Source organism: Drosophila takahashii, chromosome 2L (genome assembly GCF_030179915.1).
Source record: "Drosophila takahashii strain IR98-3 E-12201 chromosome 2L, DtakHiC1v2, whole genome shotgun sequence".
NCBI classification, from domain to species: Eukaryota; Metazoa; Arthropoda; class Insecta; order Diptera; family Drosophilidae; genus Drosophila; species Drosophila takahashii.
The window spans coordinates 38,790,848-38,810,971 of record NC_091678.1 but is presented as its reverse complement, the minus strand read 5'-3'; the positions used below and the strand labels follow the sequence as shown (position 1 = coordinate 38,810,971).

At 34.1% G+C, this 20,124-nt stretch overlaps 1 protein-coding gene and 1 long non-coding RNA gene across 2 annotated transcripts; one reads left to right on the top strand and one right to left on the bottom strand.

The window, feature by feature from the left end:
- Positions 1–416: 416 nt before the first annotated feature.
- On the bottom strand, positions 417–3,558 carry LOC138912240 (uncharacterized). The gene is made up of 6 exons (XM_070212172.1): positions 3,503–3,558; positions 1,624–1,666; positions 1,181–1,219; positions 826–1,115; positions 603–762; positions 417–535 (listed from the first exon to the last, which is right to left on the bottom strand). Exons 2-6 carry the CDS (start codon positions 1,643–1,645, stop codon positions 423–425), a joined length of 624 nt encoding a protein of 207 aa, XP_070068273.1. The 5' UTR covers positions 1,646–1,666; positions 3,503–3,558; the 3' UTR covers positions 417–422.
- Positions 3,559–19,088: 15,530 nt separating this feature from the next.
- Positions 19,089–19,896, top strand: LOC138911924 (uncharacterized). The gene is made up of 2 exons (XR_011417552.1): positions 19,089–19,143; positions 19,406–19,896. It is a non-coding gene; the product is annotated as an uncharacterized lncRNA (long non-coding RNA).
- Positions 19,897–20,124: the final 228 nt, after the last annotated feature.

The window sequence follows — 20,124 nt, the reverse complement described above, 5'->3', positions numbered from 1 at the left end:
GACGGGGGTGACTTCGGCGATCCGAATGCGATATCGCGGAAGGCACTTCCAGAAGTGACTTCGGCGACACTTCGGGAAGTGTCGCCGTAGTGGAACAGTTCTTCCCGACGGGGGTGACTTCGGCGATCCGAATGCGATATCGCGGAAGTCACTTCTGGAAGTGACTTCGGCGACACTTCTAGAAGTCACTTCGGCGACACTTCTAGAAGTGTCGCCGAAGTGGAACAGTTCTTCCCGATGGGGGTGACTTCGGCGATCCGAATGCGATATCGCGGAAGTCACTTCTGGAAGTGACTTCGGCGACACTTCTGGAAGTCACTCAGAAGACGCTTGAAGAAGATACCTAGAAGACCCTTTTCCAATTAGAAATTTAAAAAATATATTTTTTGGTTTAGTTTTTAATTCATTTCTATTTATTTAGGTTAAAGGGGTTTTTGCCGTTTGTAAACCCGGTCCCTGGCGTGCAAAAAATGTTGCTGAACTACTTTATTGACGTCCACCTCTGTCGCATTTGGAAATTTGAGAATAGCCATTTCTAAACGAAACAGAAACAAAAATGGGTTTATATTCAATCAAAATCAAAATAAGATCGGAGGCATTACCTTTTATAATAGAGTAAGTGACGAACATTTGGACGCTAGGTTTTTCAGGTGTTCCCCGCCAGGTTATATCCACCGCTAGCTTATCCGATATTACAGCTTTTATAGCCAGCCGCGTAAAGCTTGGTACATCTTGGCCTCCAACCATTTTTATTTTTGATTTCTGGAAATAGGCAAAAAAATATTTGTCAGATGACCATAAAGATACAATATTCAAAAAAATTACCAGCTCTCTCCGGAGTTCATCATCCGTGTAAATCTTTAGATCGAATTCTTGGAAGGATTCCAAAGAATCGAACGGCAGCATATTGAGACGGCTAGTCACAGGCTCGGCAACCGGGAAGGCTTTAAGTTGCCTTACCTCCCCACGAAGCATAATTATTTCTTCAGTGAGGGTTTTTAGCAGCTTAGTGTTTCCTTCCTCCCTTCGCTTGCTCTCCTCCAATTCCTTCAAAATAAGTTCTTCCCGTCTTTTACTCATTTCCAGCTCGTGCATAATTCTCTCCAATATGGGATCTGAAACATTTTTAATAATTAATAATAATAAGACAGAAACCAATATTTTCTAAATATGCACTTACTATGGGGTGAAATCGCGTCAAAAGGCGAATAAGAACGGCCTAGAAAATAAAAGTGATTATTTTGTAAAAAGTATACACTCAAAAAAGTATTTGCCCTGAATTTTAAATCTGCGTCAATGGCAATTTTATTTGTTTCATACCAATATTTATTTAATTTTTTGATTTTTTTTTAAGTTTTTAGAAATGACAATAATAATATTTTACGTTATATACAAAAAAATAATATAACGCAAACATTCAGTGCAAACACTTTTTTGAGCATTTCAATAAGTTTTTAAATGTTGTATCGTTTTACATTTGAAATAGTTTTATTTTTAATATTTTTGCATATTTAATATTTTAATATTTTTGATACAAAATTTAAAAAAATAAATGCATTTAAATTTTTTCAACAGTTAATTTAAAAATATAAATAAATATTTATTGATACAAGTATTACTTACCTGCATCCTGGCTGTAGCTCATATTTTAACTTTACTTAGAAAACTAAACAAATGGAAAAATAGCATAAGAGTTTTGTGTGTTTTTTAACATTATTGCTTTGCTTTTTATGTCGTTAAGGTTTAATCTAATACTTTCGTTCGCTACAATCTCATCTACCTTAAAAATTCCAAAATTAGTTGAATCAAATGGTTCCTTGAAAAGTGGTTCTAAATTTGTAATAATTTTTCCTACAATTAATGGGACATTTTCTATTTTTTTAATTTTTTCAATCAACACAACATTTTTATCGACATAACAAATATTGTTGGGAAAATCGATTGAAAAATAGAACTCTTCTGTTTTTAAAAAAGTATATAATTCTTCCTCATCAGCAATTTGTCGACCAAATATTATATTAAAATTTGTTTGCTTCCTTTTGAGGGTATAACTTTTTTCAACATGTCTATTGTAAATTTGGGCAGCGGCATTGTTTGATTTTTTAACCTGTTTCTTTATCATTTGCAGGTAATTTTCAAATCGGAAAGCGCTTATAGTTTCTATCGACCCAAAAGATATGGCCTCTTCATGAATATGTAGCAAGTAATGAAAATTACAAGTCATAAAGCAAGGGTCGTACAACGAGGGTACTTCTATTACAAAAGCTATTAATAGATTTTGAGCCATTTTAATTTTTTCTAAAGCACAATTTTTATGTAACAATAACCGAATTGCTAGGGATAATTTCAAAAAATTTTGGTATCTGTTTTCGGATAGAATTGGCTTTAAAACAAACGGTCCGTAATACAACAAAAACTGTCGAAGTTCCGTTGCTTTAAAGCGATCAAGCTCGTCTAACGACCTAGATTTACGAGAAAATTCGTAGGGGCAAGATTTTTTTAAATTTTTTAGTTCGCTTGACAGTTCATTTATTTTCCATGACGTCAAGGAATATTGCTCTCCTTTTTTTTTTACCCAAGACTTAAGAAGTGTCCTTACTACTCCAAGGCAAACAACATGCATATAGTCTAACCCAACTTGTTTTACAATATCGATAGAAATTTCTTCTAAAATAGTTACTTCTTTCCTGTTATGGTGTTCTGGCTGGTCTCTACTTCTAAATGACTTGTCATCCCGAATGGGGTCCATCCCAATTTTTAAAAAAACCACTCGATTTTTATGCATTTCTCCTTTTTGAAGGCACCTTGTGCAAGAATAATAACCAGAATGGCCTTTTATTCCTAAAATAAATGCTCGGGCTGGAGCATCCATAATAAAGCATCTGATGCCTACGCTATAAAATTTGCTTTTATATTGGAACCCAGTTTCGGAAAGTTCCTTTACTTCTTTTATAAATTCACTTAGGTATTCGTCAGCGTTTTTCGGCTTAGAATATCCCTCGTAAACACCTATTAACATAACTTCTGGATATCCAGGAACATTACATAATATGGGCCAAACATTTTTTGTAGAACTTTTACATAAAGGCAAGCCATCAACATTTACGTCAATATTTATTTGTTCCGACTCGTAGTCATTTACTATTAAAAAATCTGTAAGTGCGTCAGACAAACCGTAATGAGTATAAAAGCCGTCGCCCATACTTCGGCTTACGACTTCTTTTGGAGTTTTTTTAAGTGTTCTAGAGTCTTTGGGCACATTCATGTTATTATTCCTCAATATTGCCAACAGTTCATTTAATACATTATTAGCAATGTTGTTTTTAATTGCCCACTGCCTTAGCTGCTCAGGGAAAGTCTCTTCGTAATTGAAGTCACCGTCACTATTCTCGTCAGAACTACTATAAATATTGTCAAATTCGTCAGGGACATTAACATTTACTGAGTCAGGTAGATTTATATTATCTTCCACGTCAGGTAAATAATAATCTACTACACTCACAGGTACATTATTAGTTGTTGTTTTTTCACAAGCATCTAAACATATTTTTTTCGAAGAGCTAGCAACAATTGCTGAGTCCTCAGTCTCGTAAAGCGCTGAAAATAATCGCGCAGCTTCACGCTTAGCACGTAATTTAGCAGCCTTTGTTGGGAGAGACATTTTAATATGTTATTGAATTAATAAACACAACACAAAAAACAAAAAAACAAAGCAATAATTTGTAAACACACAAATTTGACACAAAACAGCACTGACCACAGACAAATCGCGAATCGAAGTGACGCTTGGGCGAAAAAAGAATAGCGTGGGTCAAAAGGGAGACCCGAGGAATTTTCAGAAAAAAAGGGTAACGGTAGATTATCGCGCCCTCCTTTTAACCCGCGCGCGTCGTTTTTGAAGACACAGTGAACTATCTATTCAGTGAACCATTAAATATAAACTATTTATATTTCATTTATATTTCATTTTGTTGAAGTAAATATATTATTTATATTTAATTTTTTTAATAAATATTTTTTTAAAAATATTAAATTTTTTACCATCAAAATTGATTTTAGCTAAAAGTTTTATTTATTATTATTTAATTACTCAATAAAAACTAATACTTAAATATATATTAATATATAAAATATATTTACCTTATAATTTTTTAAACATTACACATAATAAATAAGTTGGTTCATTAAGAAAGTGTTTACTGTATTGTATAGATCGCGCACTTTACCTGCTGAGACGCAGACTGGACGCCAAAAAAAAGACAAAAACTTACAATAACAAAATACATGTTTGCGAATTCCTTTCTATCTTCTTTTCAACTTCCACAAGTTATTTGGAAGACAGTTTTTTTATCCATAATATTTGTTTTTGTAAAATGTGTTCTATCGCCTTTTCATCGCCCAGAAGTGCCTCAGAAGTTACTTCTTCGCGATCGCACCCCTTTTTAGGTAGTCAAATGTGTTCTATCGCCCTTCTGTCGTCCAGAAGTGCCTCAGAAGTTACTTCTTCGCGATCGTGACCCTTTTTAGGTAGTCAAATGTGTTCTATCGCCCTTCTGTCGTCCAGAAGTGCCTCAGAAGTTACTTCTTCGCGATCGTGACCCTTTTTGTTTTTGTAAAATGTGTTCTATCGTATTTTAATCGCCCAGAAGTGACCAAGAAGTGACTTCTTCGCGATAGATGTATATTTTGTTTTTGTAAAATGTGTTCTATCGTCTTTCTGTCGTCCAGAAGTGTCTTAGAAGTTACTTCTCCACGATCGTGACCCTTTTTGTTTTTGTAAAATGTGTTCTATCGTATTTCAATCGTCCAGAAGTGACCAAGAAGTGACTTCTTCGCGATAGATGTATATTTTGTTTTTGTAAAATGTGTTCTGTCGTGTTTCTATCTTCCAGAAGTTACTAAGAAGTGACTTCTGGACGATAGGCGATAGAAATATCGCCCGTTTGCTTGCAGGGATGGCGGCTCTACAGTGGCGTATGTGTGTGTGTGTGTGTCGCATAGGCGGGTGAGAGTAGGATGCAATTTTCATACACATGTAGTTGGGTGGGGTTAAAACAGATATCCTAGAGACATGATATTGGTTGTTGAGACCTTGGCATTATTTCCTGCTAGCTCTAAATGGATTTACATCGTCTACCACCTGATAATATTGAATGATGCAGCTACAGCTTCAAGTAGCTACAACAAAGGTGTTTTCCCTTTGATTTTATAGTTCAATCAGGAAATTCATGCATACTATGGGTTTCTCCTCAGTGTACACTTAACATCGGGTATCTATCCCCGATTTCTGTACACAAAAAACACATGTTTAACTCGCTACCTAAAAAACATCCTTGAATACATGAATACATGATTTAAAATAGATTTTCTCCTCGCTAGAGAGAGAAATTGAGAGAAAGTAACAGGATTGTAGCAGAGATTTTCTTAGAAACAATTAAAGAGAGTAAATATATAAAAAATCGTTTTTTATAATTAAATAAAATATAGTTTATAAGTATGTATTAATATTTTGCAATTGATCCATTCGAAATTTAAAAATCTATTTAAATAGTATTTTTATGCAAATGAAACATTAAAATTATTATATAACAATTTACAATTCAACAACAAATATTATAAAGACTGATTCACCTAGAATGCTAATAAGGCTTTAAATGTTAGTCCAATGTCTTTTTTTATTTTTGTAAATGCATAGGAAAACTGCAGCCATATCCAAAAAATATTTGAGACCTGAAGCACGCTTTTTCCTACCCAGAGACATACTTTACATTACACGACATACTACATTATTTTACATTTTTTTTCCGCAAGAGGGCGAGAATCCCGAGAGAGGCCTTTACAGAATATTTTTCAGTTATGTAATTTCTCATCCGAGAAACACTCCCAAAAACATGACTCTTAGATGACGCTTTGCGAGCTGAACAACGCGAACGAAGACTCAAAAGTAGATGGCGCTTCTTTACAGAGGGCGCTTCTTTACAGGGGTGGATAACTCTCCTGTAAAGGCCTCTCTCGGGATTCTCGCCCTCTTGCGGAAAAAAATGTAAAATAATGTAGTATGTCGTGTAATGTAAAGTATGTCTCTGGGTAGGAAAAAGCGTGCTTCAGGTCTCAAATATTTTTTGGATATGGCTGCAGTTTTCCTATGCATTTACAAAAATAAAAAAAGACATTGGACTAACATTTAAAGCCTTATTAGCATTCTAGGTTAATCAGTCTTTATAATATTTGTTGTTGAATTGTAAATTGTTATATAATAATTTTAATGTTTCATTTGCATAAAAATACTATTTAAATAGATTTTTAAATTTCGAATGGATCAATTGCAAAATATTAATACATACTTATAAACTATATTTTATTTAATTATAAAAAACGGATTTTTTATATATTTACTCTCTTTAATTGTTTCGAAGAAAATCTCTGCTACAATCCTGTTACTTTCTCTCAATTTCTCTCTCTAGCGAGGAGAAAATCTATTTTAAATCATGTATTCATGTATTCAAGGATGTTTTTTAGGTAGCGAGTTAAACATGTGTTTTTTGTGTACAGAAATCGGGGATAGATACCCGATGTTAAGTGTACACTGAGGAGAAACCCATAGTATGCATGAATTTCCTGATTGAACTATAAAATCAAAGGGAAAACACCTTTGTTGTAGCTACTGATATTGTTCCAAATTGGGCCCAGCGTTTGTAAAAGCAAGAGTTCGCAAAAAGATTGGAAACTCATGCTATGAGTTAGAGGACCTGCAAGGCCATCTCCTGGGAAAATTCCATGCTAAAGATATGAGGCAGTGAGCTTGGCAGCTACAAGCTGTTGGTGTTATCTGTCTAAGGGCGTCAAACCCCAAGCCAGATTCTTGGTGGGGGGCTTTGTAACGCTTGTATCTGAAGGGTAAAGAGATTTTAAAGAGGTGCGCCATTAAAGTGACAATGGTGGAACTAAGAAGGGGCAATAGAAAGAGTTGAAGGAGAGCAACAGGGTGAAATGTCAACCTTATTATGGGGCTATGTCTCTCTGTACTAAGGCCCCAGAAGGGTTAGCGTCAAAAGTCAGGCGTCCATAGCGCTCATTGCCTTTGCACACCTCTTAAAGATCAGTGGTACGCGAGTATAAGTTCCTATGTGCAGCAAAGTTGCATATTCAGAAGTCAGTGCGGATACCTTGCGAAAAGCCAGTGGCGAAAGTATAAATATCGGGAGGAAAACGGATAAAATTTGCTGCCAGCGCTGAGTCCATGGAGGTAAGAAAGAGTGCAGGTTTTAGTAAGAAATTCTTGCTAAAGTCATCCCATTTACCAGGCTTGGCGCTTATACAAACCATACTGCATCACTGAATAAGTCAGACAGCCCAAACTGATGGGAACGGATCCGACGGATTTTTAAACCAGCAAAAGCAGCGATCGCTAAAAATAATTTTTTTTGGGTTTTATCAAGTTTAATTAACTTTGCGTTTGAGAAGAATAAGCATAAACAGAAAGCTCAATACAGGGCTTGAGGTCAAATCATCAGGCCCAACGTCGAGCCGGTGGATCGAGCAGACAGTCTCAGGGCAACCGCGCTCGTAAGCACTCAGTTGTTGTTGCGTAGCGTGGGTGAAGTCAAAGACAAAGAAAAGTCAGTCTTCCGGCGGAAAAGTGGCCAAAAAGAGAGCCAGTTTCAAAGCGGGTGCTTGGCGACCCTCGCGCGTTGCGGTTAGTTTTCCCGGAGGAGTTCTGCATAGCCAAAGGCTATACGAACGTTGGCCTAGAAGCGTGGCGAAAAGAGTTTCGCAAGAAGAGAAGCGGTTCAGCGGTAGTAGTTTTAAATATAAAATAATTTTCTTTTTTGTTAGTGGATAAGTTTTACTTTTGTTAATTTTTTTTCGTGGGCTACAGCAAATTCCGAAAAGAGCAAAAAAAAGAAAGAAAATGCAAAAGGAGAAGAAGGAATAAGCGTGGAAAAAAAAGTGGTTCGAAGTGGTAGTTGTTGGTGTCCCAAATTTCTAAACTTTCTAAAAGAGAAGGAAAAAAAAGGAAAAAAAAAGGAAAGATTTCAATGTCCCCAAAAAGAAAAAAAGTGAAGTATTGTGCGATTTTCCTTGTTTTTTTTTAGTTCATATTTTCAGCCACAGGTCGTCCAGGAAAGCGCTTTCTTCGATGGATCTGCAGTTTTTGGTGGTGAGTGAAAATACACCCGTATTATGTAACCCAATTTTGGTAATGCGATAAAGAGAACAAACGGAAAATTAACAAGAAAAACCAGAGAAGTAAAGTAATATTTGAACAAGGCGGGACTTAAACTAAAATTCAAAATTTAAACTAAAATCAAAAGAAAAGACAAAATACAAGCGTAAATCGATCGAGCCTTTTTTTTCCGGTAATTCCAATCAAGTTCGAACGTATGTTTGTTTGCATGTTTGATAGTTCGTTTGTATGTTCGATGTAATGCCATCCAAAGATTTTGCTCAGTCCCGTTTTAAACTTAAATTAAAGAAATCAGTCCCATTTATGTATTTAAATAAATATTTATTATATATTTATTATTATATCTTCCTTTTTGTATTATTATATTTTTAACATGTATGTTGTGTTTTTAGGTCATTTAGCGAGTAAATAAACCTTTATAATGTATAACCCAGTATTGACCCGAGCTAGTATGGCCGTCTGAGACCCCCGAACAAAGGGGCTACTATTTACAAGCGGAATGCTAAGCCCGGATTATGGTAGCCATAGGTTGGGTGGGCAAACCAGGCCTAAAAACACCAGAGGCTTGGACGTTCGGAGGGGCAGCAAATCCTTGTTTTGCAAATGAGTTCTTTTTTTTTGTCTATCCTTTAAACCGTTTACTGGTGGCTATTTCTGAGTAGTGATCCTCTTACCCAAAAGTATCTTGTCCTTTGCACTCAAGTTTTTGTAGAAATAGTAAACTTAGGCACCTTTGAGGGCGTGGCAAGAACACCACCCTAATTGCTGGCGAGCGAGAGTCGGAAAATTTTTTTGTATATTGCGTGCGGCACCCCTCCCAAATCCACATCTCGCCTGAAGTAGGATATGCGTAGAAATTACGATTTTCTAAATCCCAATCATTAATGTTATAGTGTGTCATTGGGACTGATTCATCACATTTTAAAAAACCAAATTTCCTGTAGAAGGATTTTTGCCACTATAATAACTGGCGAGACAAGTCCCAGCGGATCGAAGAGGGATGAGGCCACCGAGAGAATGGTTCGCTTTGTGATCCTTTCCGGAGCTGTGCTGCAGTTGAATGAGAATTTGAAGACGTCTTCTCGTTGGTCCCCCTTAAGTCTCAATGTGCTCAGTGCTGCCATTTTATCCTTTTTCCGGACAGATCTCTCTTTTTTTTAACGGCTTTATCCGGCAAAAATTTCAAACATTCCATATCCGGGAATTTGTCCTTTTTTTTTAAATAAGGTTTTGAGTGTTATTTTTGCTAGTCGAAAGTGTATAAACCTGTTTTTATATGCTAAAACGCCTTTTTAACTATCAGCTTTACAGTTAGGCACTTAAGCCTAGTACTCAGTTCGGCTAAGAGTTTTACTAGTCGAAAAATATTAATCTTTTAGTGTGACCGAAGTTTTCGGAGTTCATCGGCAATGCATGTAGAACGGTCTTACTCTCAGCAAACAAATCAACTGGCGCCAATTTTAAAATATTACAAAACGTTGAGCCGACCTGGGTCGCAAGCTTTAAATTTGCTTTTGGAATGGCGATATGTATTGCAGTAAATCCTACAGGCAGTTTTCCATTGGTTTTTGTGGTTTTCCTTTTATTTATAAATTGTTATTGGCACACCGCTTCTGCACAAACACAGCCAAAGATCAAATTTTTTATTCTTTGGGCCGCGGCTGAAGGCGTTCATCGGAATTCATCCGCTAAATCTAATATTTTAGTGGTATTTTCTTACTATTTCCTTAGCTCAACTGAATACCGAGGTGGAAAAAAATCCCCGGCTAAAGGCTTTAGCTACCTATTTGCCTTTCGCTTACTCCTCTGTTTAGCTAGCAGTTTCCGTCGTACTGAGTACTAGACTTTAAAAAATAATTCTTTTTACAAATTATTAAAGAGCCGTAAAGCAGTCAATGAATTTTCTTTATAGTACGATTTTTTCTGTAGCAAAAAAAGAAGAAAACATTTAACTTTCACTTTTATTATCAAACTAGCAGGGTCTGTGGCCGGCAGCTTCGCCTGCGGAAATTAAAATTGAAAATTAAGCATTGCTTTATCTTCGGTATTTATTTTAAATTAAAAAAATTCCTAATTTTTATTCTATGAACCGAGAAAAGATTTTATTAGAACTTTTTCCCTTGATATCCGTAAAAACAAAAATATTTTGTCCTTTGAAAACTACTTTAAAAAAAATGTGATTTTTTTAAATCTTTTTAAAATTATTATGGATTGTTTGCATATGTTAACTGACACAAATCCTTACACTAATTTCATTCAAAACATTAGTATTTTGTCCAAAACATATTAAATATATATTTAAATATAGAATGTCATACTGCGTTGAGCATGTAATTAAATTCCCAATCCATTGCCATTAAAGCCTAAAAACATTATTTGAAAAAAAAATTTCTTTTAGAAAAAAATAGATCGGATACGAATTTGATTAAATTTACATGTTAAAAATGTTAAACTCTTTTTCAATTTCGGAGAGCTTTGACTATTGCTGTCTCGCTCTTACTCAGATAAATTTATGCATTTTTTGTATGAATTAAGAGTGCAAAAATATGAATTTCAAAGCAGTACTTTATCGAAAACAAAGCAAAAAACTGCCAAAATATGGATTATCACGCCGCGTTAAGTTTGTAATTCAATTCCAAATCGATTAGCGTTTAACTCTAGAAAAAAAACTTGTATTCTTTAAAAAATTGCTAAAAGTTTTTTAAAAAATTTGAGGGAATATTTTTAATTTAAGTTCGCCTTGAAATGTTAAAACCGCTTGAAAATGTGATGGGATGTTTATACTTCGACAGTTAAAAAAAAATTAATGTCTCCAATTCTTTTTAAAAAAAAATGAATGCCAGAGATAGGATAATTTTAGGCTTAATTTTATTTCATCGGTCCCTTAAAACAAATCCTGTTGATATTGGCCTTGCTACCTCGTTCTACATTTTCTATTTCTATTTTCTATTTCTATTTTCTATTTCTATTTTTTGTTTTTTAAAGATGCAATTTTTAAACTATTTAAACCGAGTTATGTTTACTCTTTGTAAAGATGTTAATTCTTGATAATTAATTAGTTACCTAAGAATGTAGCAAAGCAAATTTTATGAACATGGGTAAGTACAAGCCAAATACTCTTGGCGAATTTTCTACCGGGGGGTTTTTGGAAGGTATCCACAGTAGACAACTATTATAAGGGAAACAAATATGCGGAGCAATGTTTTGCTTTATGTATTTGACTAATTTCAGAAAAGACATCAAGAAAGGCAATTCCAAATTACTGCATTTTATCATTGATATTTTGTTTCAGTATTTTTGTTTTCACATTAATTTTTCCAGGGAACGTAACTGTTATAAGTTTTATTTTAAAAATCACACTTTAACAGTTATTTTCTTATGTAAGTATGTTGTGGAAATGTAAATGAAATATTCTTTTAGCAAAAGGATATCAGTATTATCTTGAATTTGAATTTGAAAAATTGAGCGTAATGGGATTTCTGTAAGGTCTACCGATATTTTAACATTTAACGTTTACTTAAGAAAAAGTTGCAAAAGAAAAGATTTGCGATATAATCGATTTTTTTTGGCTGTGGTATTTTCATTTTCCCCTTGCGCGGTCACACTTAAATTGCGACAGCAGGACATACATATGTACATACATACATGCGCCAGCAGAACATACATACAAACATATGGGGACGCATGACGTCACATCAGGTTAGCCAAATTTGAAAATATTGGGGACTTGGTTAGGGATGCTGAATCTGCAAAAAATTTAAATGCAGTTATTTGCGGGTATGCCATAAGATTATGAACATCACATTTTTAAACCATTTAAACAACATTTATAACAGAGAAATAGCAAAAGAAAGAATTAAAAAAAAAAACAAATCGAATTTTGGGGCACTTTGGGGTCGTTTTTTGTTCTAAAAAGTACCCCTTACGCGGCTCCTAATTATTTTAGTAATTACTGTGATTTTTCTAGATTTTTAGGTCAATCCGTTCTGGGTGGAATTTGCTACTAACCGTTTTTTAATCAAGACAAATATTGATATAGATAGAAGATAGATAAGGAAGGCAAATGGGCGGGGAAGCCGTAAATCAAATTGTTTAAACATTTGAATTTGTTTAAACAATATGAGGCACGTGTAATAAAGAGCAAGAGAATCAATTAGTTTGGATATTTAATGTTCTTTTAATATTATCAATGCGATTTGAATTTTAGTTCACAAAAATCGGTTACAAAATGTCTTATGTAAGTATGTTGTGGAAATGTAAATGAAATATTCTTTTAGCAAAAGGATATCAGTATTATCTTGAATTTGAATTTGTAAAATTGAGCTTAATGGGATTTCTGTAAGGTCTACCGAAATTTTAAAATTTAACGTTTACTTAAGAAAAAGGCGCAAAAGAAAAGATTTGCGATATAATCGATTTTTTTGGCTGTGGTATTTTCATTTTCCTCTTGCGCGGTCACACTTAAATTGCGACAGCAGGACATACATATGTACATACATACATGCGCCAGCAGAACATACATACAAACATATGGGGACGCGTGACGTCACATCAGGTTAGCCAAATTTAAAAATATTGGGGACTTGGTTAAGGATGCTGAATCTCCAAGAAATTTAAATGCAGTTATTTGCGGGTATGCCATAAGATTATGAACATCACATTTTTAAACCATTTTAACAACATTTATAACAGAGAAATGGCAAAAGAAAGAATTAAAAAAAAAAAACAAATCGAATTTTGGGGCACTTTGGGGTCGTTTTTTGTTCTAAAAAGTACCCCTTACGCGGCTCCTAATTATTTTGGTAATTACTGTGATTTTTCTAGATTTTTAGGTCAATCCGTTCTGGGTGGAATTTGCTACTGACCGTTTTTTAATCAAGACAAATATTAATATAGATAGAAGATAGATAAGGAAGGCAAATGGGCGGGGAAGCCGTAAATCAAATTGTTTAAACATTTGAATTTGTTTAAACAATATGAGGCACGTGTAATAAAGAGCAAGAGAATCAATTGGTTTTAATATTTAATGTTCTTTTAATATTACACAGTGCAACATGAAAAATGTAACCGCAATTCTGATTTCATGGGCGGAAAGAACTCATCGAAATAAGCTAAAACCCATTTGGGTTTCTCTGGCTTAGCTCGCGTTTACCTATTATAGCGAGTTAAAGTTTTACATACAAAATTTATTTGTAACGGCCATATCTTGTGAACCGATTAAAATTTCACTATCAAGTCTTCAGTGATTATGTAGCTATGAACCCAAGGAACTAAATTGACAAATGACTCTTGCGCACTTAGCACCTAGTATACCTAGCGCGTTAAAAAACAAATTTGCCTAATTTTTCGATTTTTAACGCGCTAGGTGTACGTCTTCGCAAGAGTCATTTGTCAATTTAGTTCCTTGGGTTCATAGCTACATAATCACTGAAGACTTGATAGTGAAATTTTAATCGGTTCACAAGATATGGCCGTTACAAATAAATTTTGTATGTAAAACTTTAACTCGCTATATAAGTTAAACGCGAGCTAAGCCAGTGAAACCCAAATGGGTTTTAGCTTATTTCGATGAGTTCTTTCCGCCCATGAAATCAGAATTGCGGTTACATTTTATAACCCTAAAAATGTTGCACAGTGTTATCAATGCGATTTGAATTTTAGTTCACAAAAATCGGTTACAAAATGTCTTATGTAAGTATGTTGTGGAAATGTAAATGAAATATTCTTTTAGCAAATGGATATCAGTATTATCTTGAATTTGAATTTGAGCGAATCTCAATTCCTTAGTCACCCACCGGGAAAATTCCTCTGGAAAATAACATATTTTCAAGAGGTTTCTCCATAGAAGCGGAAGGGACTAAACCTCATTCACCCCTTACATTTCTTCCATCTCTGGTTTCAAAATACACGGGGGTGACACAAAAAGTAAGGGGGAAATGAGGTTTCTATCTGGATCTCTGGCAGAAGAATGCAGGACAAAATCCACTGGTTTTTCGACTTCCCGCATTATAGATTTTCCACACGTACCCAGTTATGGTTTTCCTCCACTTGCAATATCTGTTTTTCTACACCCTCCCAGTTTTGGTTTTTCCAGACCCTCGCAGTTTTGGTTTTGCACTGCTTTGCAGTATCTGATTTTCCACAATAAAAATCATGTTTTTTGTAATATTTGTTTGTGTATTTATTAATAATATTTACAATCGAAGCATTGGAACTACAAATTTTTAATGCCTGAAGCATTCCCGGGTTTTGCTTGGCCGAATGCAGTACTTAGATATCCATTTCTTGTCTGTCTTCTGAAAATATCAAACATAATTTATATATGAATGTAAGACCAGGAATAATAATAAGAGTAATTGCCATTATTAGGTCTCCGCACAAAATTAAAGGATCTCTCCAGAAATTATGCCTGGTTTGCCATGGCCGATCATTTACCCTCTGTTCAGTTGTTTTATTTCGGGTATCTATATCAAAAACTATGAGAAGAAAAAATAAAATATGACAAACGCAGGCGCAACACTTCTGGTCCCAAGAAGTCTCAGTCGGCCTGGCTGAAATAAATGTAATATTTTGATTAAGTTAAACAACTAAGTTAGTACTGAAGTACTATTTATACAACCATTTAATGAACACCTCACACCATTTACCACTGGTAAAGATTAAAAACATTTCAAGTGTCACTGAAATGCAGAATTTGTGTTGAAGATAGCATCCGGAGGCGTATATTTATTAATGGCGAAAATATCTGTGATACTAACCTTTGTAACGCTGGAATAAAGGTTATAAAAAGACAAAATTCATTTTATCACTCACCTTTTTATTGTTTTTTAGATTAAAATTAACTATTTTCACTTTTTTTTCACTTTTTCCAACAAATTTAAAAATGATGTGACCCTGCATTATATTCTTGATAATACCATACAAAATGCAGATAAATGTGGTATAAATTTCGTTGTAAAGTTGGGTCACACTTTGGCGCCGAATAAATATTTAAACAATACTTTTCAGGGACCGTAATCATTAAAGGTTACGTATATTATAGGTATATTAGGCATTTTTCGTGTTATCAATACCACCAACACGAATTTTTATATTTTAACAACACTTGAAAATGGCTTAGGCCACGATCTGACGATCAAATTATTTTATTTCACAGAAAATGTTTAAAAATGTAAAAAACAACAATAGTTTTCTTTGTAATTTAATGTAATTCCTTGATAAATGTGATCAAATATTTTAATCGTCTTACCGTGGTTTTTCTATATAATTTGGTTGAATCCCACATTCATCCTTATTATTATTTGAAAAATGTTGAGTAACATAAATTAATATTATCATTATAGACATTATGATAATAATGTTATATAGTTTAATTTTTTTGATTAACAATTATTAATATTTTTTCTACGACTTTTAAAATTACTAAAAATTAAAACTAAATGTGAGAACAAGTCTTTTGGTTTTGGTGTAAATCATAGGATTTTTGAATATTATAAGATTTTTTTGTAAAAAAATATTATAATCGTAATGCCACAGAAATCACACAGCGCATAAGTGGCCTGATATTGATGCTTCTCAGAAACCCACCCATTTAACGCTCAGAAATTATCTAACCCCACACCGCCGACTGCAAAAAGGAACAGGATTTCAAGAACACAAAAACCAACTTCTCACATTCCCGCTGGGCAGCTGCCACCAACTTATAATATTAAAAAATCCTATGACTTACACCAAAACCAAAAGACTTGTTCTCACATTTAGTTTTAATTTTTAGTAATTTTAAAAGTCGTAGAAAAAATATTAATAATTGTTAATCAAAAAAATTAAACTATATAACATTATTATCTTAATGTCTATAATGATAATATTAATTTATTTTACTCAACATTTTTCAAATAATAATAAGGATGAATGTGGGATTCAACCAAATTATGGAGAAAAGCCACGGTAAGACGATTAAAATATTTGATCACATTTATCAAGGAATTACATTAAATTACAAAGAAAACTATTGTTGTTTTTTACATTTTTAAACATTTTCTGTGAAATAAAATAATTTGATCGTCAGATCGTGGCCTAAGCCATTTTTAAGTGTTGTTAAAATATAAAAATTCGTGTTGGTGGTATTAATAACACGAAAAATGCCTAATATACCTATAATATACGTAACCTTTAATGATTACGGTCCCTGAAAAGTATTGTTTAAATATTTATTCAGCGCCAAAGTGTGACCCAACTTTACAACGAAATTTACCCCACATTTATCTGCATTTTGTATGGTATTATCAAGAATATAATCCAGGGTCACATCATTTTTAAATTTGTTGGAAAAAGTGAAAAAAAAGTGAAAATAGTTAATTTTAATCTAAAAAACAATAAAAAGGTGAGTGATAAAATGAATTTTGTCTTTTTATAACCTTTATTTCAGCGTTACAAAGGTTAGTATCACAGATATTTTCGCCATTAATAAATATACGCCTCCGGATGCTATCTTCAACACAAATTCTGCATTTCAGTGACACTTGAAATGTTTTTAATCTTTACCAGTGGTAAATGGTGTGAGGTGTTCATTAAATGGTTGTATAAATAGTACTTCAGTACTAACTTAGTTGTTTAACTTAATCAAAATATTACATTTATTTCAGCCAGGCCGACTAAGGGCCGGTTTCTCGAGTCCCTGTCAAAGTCCCTGATAGCTATCTGTTCGAAAAACTTAAATACCAGATAAACTGTTCGTAAAAGCAAATCCGCTTTCTCGACTGCTTTAATTTATCTGAACGAGAAACAATTACAGAGTGCTGTTAACGCACAGAATTGTGCTGTGAAGCGCAAAAAATGGCATGCTTCGATTATTTCATCAGCTGTTTGGGTATAATTCAAAGGAAAAGTCAGTTGTGATTTCGTTTCTTCTTCATAGTTGGCTTTGGGAAATCAGCTGTCATTCTATCGAGTCGAAAACGCTTAACAGGGACTCCGAGTCCCTGTCAAAGTTAGCTCTCACATTGTTGCTCGAGAAAGCCAAAATGCCTTAGCAGGGACTTTATCGGTTCGAGAAATGTTAGCCGGCACTCGAGAAACCGGCCCTAAGACTTCTTGGGACCAGAAGTGTTGCGCCTGCGTTTGTCATATTTTATTTGTTCTTCTCATATTTTTTGATATAGATACCCGACATAAAACAACTGAACAGAGGGTAAATGATCGGCCATGGCAAACCAGGCATAATTTCTGGAGAGATCCTTTAATTTTGTGCGGAGACCTAATAATGGTAATTACTCTTATTATTATTCCTGGTCTTACATTCATATCTAAATTATGTTTGATATTTTCAGAAGACAGACAAGAAATGGATATCTAAGAACTGCATTCGGCCAAGCAAAACCCGGGAATGCTTCATGCATTAAAAATTTGTAGTTCCAATGCTTCGATAATAAATACACAAACAAATATTACAAAAAAACATGATTTTTATTGTGGAAAATCAGATACTGCAAAGCAGTGCAAAACCAAAACTGCGAGGGTCTGGAAAAACCAAAACTGGGAGGGTGTAGAAAAACAGATATTGCAAGTGGAGAAAAACCATAACTGGGTACGTGTGGAAAATCTATAATGCGGGAAGTCGAAAAACCAGTGGATTTTGTCCTGCATTCTTCTGCCAGAGATCCAGATAGAAACCTCATTTCCCCCTTACTTTTTGTGTCACCCCCGTGTATTTTGAAACCAGAGATGGAAGAAATGTAAGGGGTGAATGAGGTTTAGTCCCTTCCGCTTCTATGGAGAAACCTCTTGAAAATATGTTATTTTCCAGAGGAATTTTCCCGGTGGGTGCAATGCACACACACAAACGTACACACGCATATACATACCCTTCAGTACCAGATGTCACTTTTCCCTCAGTAATCACCAAAGGAAAACCCGAGGACAGGTTATCTGTACTCGAGGACGCACCGAGGACGCCACATAGAGAAAATTGTATGGGAGTTCCGCTTTTTCCTCTAGTACAACAACAAATTATAAGACAAGGAAAGAGAGCGCAATATATAAATACCGACTGCTCTGCTGACGTCGACAGCGGCCGAGCGTTTCCCAGCGGGAATGTGAGAAGTTGGTTTTTGTGTTCTTGAAATCCTGTTCCTTTTTGCAGTCGGCGGTGTGGGGTTAGATAATTTCTGAGCGTTAAATGGGTGGGTTTCTGAGAAGCATCAATATCAGGCCACTTATGCGCTGTGTGATTTCTGTGGCATTACGATTATAATATTTTTTTACAAAAAAATCTTATAATATTCAAAAATCCTATGATTTACACCAAAACCAAAAGACTTGTTCTCACATTTAGTTTTAATTTTTAGTAATTTTAAAAGTCGTAGAAAAAATATTAATAATTGTTAATCAAAAAAATTAAACTATATAACATTATTATCATAATGTCTATAATGATAATATTAATTTATGTTACTCAACATTTTTCAAATAATAATAAGGATGAATGTGGGATTCAACCAAATTATATAGAAAAACCACGGTAAGACGATTAAAATATTTGATCACATTTATCAAGGAATTACATTAAATTACAAAGAAAACTATTGTTGTTTTTTACATTTTTAAACATTTTCTGTGAAATAAAATAATTTGATCGTCAGATCGTGGCCTAAGCCATTTTCAAGTGTTGTTAAAATATAAAAATTCGTGTTGGTGGTATTGATAACACGAAAAATGCCTAATATACCTATAATATACGTAACCTTTAATGATTACGGTCCCTGAAAAGTATTGTTTAAATATTTATTCGGCGCCAAAGTGTGACCCAACTTTACAACGAAATTTATACCACATTTATCTGCATTTTGTATGGTATTATCAAGAATATAATGCAGGGTCACATCATTTTTAAATTTGTTGGAAAAAGTGAAAAAAAAGTGAAAATAGTTAATTTTAATCTAAAAAACAATAAAAAGGTGAGTGATAAAATGAATTTTGTCTTTTTATAACCTTTATTCCAGCGTTACAAAGGTTAGTATCACAGATATTTTCGCCATTAATAAATATACGCCTCCGGATGCTATCTTCAACACAAATTCTGCATTTCAGTGACACTTGAAATGTTTTTAATCTTTACCAGTGGTAAATGGTGTGAGGTGTTCATTAAATGGTTGTATAAATAGTACTTCAGTACTAACTTAGTTGTTTAACTTAATCAAAATATTACATTTATTTCAGCCAGGCCGACTGAGACTTCTTGGGACCAGAAGTGTTGCGCCTGCGTTTGTCATATTTTATTTTTTCTTCTCATAGTTTTTGATATAGATACCCGAAATAAAACAACTGAACAGAGGGTAAATGATCGGCCATGGCAAACCAGGCATAATTTCTGGAGAGATCCTTTAATTTTGTGCGGAGACCTAATAATGGCAATTACTCTTATTATTATTCCTGGTCTTACATTCATATATAAATTATGTTTGATATTTTCAGAAGACAGACAAGAAATGGATATCTAAGTACTGCATTCGGCCAAGCAAAACCCGGGAATGCTTCAGGCATTAAAAATTTGTAGTTCCAATGCTTCGATTGTAAATATTATTAATAAATACACAAACAAATATTACAAAAAACATGATTTTTATTGTGGAAAATCAGATACTGCAAAGCAGTGCAAAACCAAAACTGCGAGGGTCTGGAAAAACCAAAACTGGGAGGGTGTAGAAAAACAGATATTGCAAGTGGAGGAAAACCATAACTGGGTACGTGTGGAAAATCTATAATGCGGGAAGTCGAAAAACCAGTGGATTTTGTCCTGCATTCTTCTGCCAGAGATCCAGATAGAAACCTCATTTCCCCCTTACTTTTTGTGTCACCCCCGTGTATTTTGAAACCAGAGATGGAAGAAATGTAAGGGGTGAATGAGGTTTAGTCCCTTCCGCTTCTATGGAGAAACC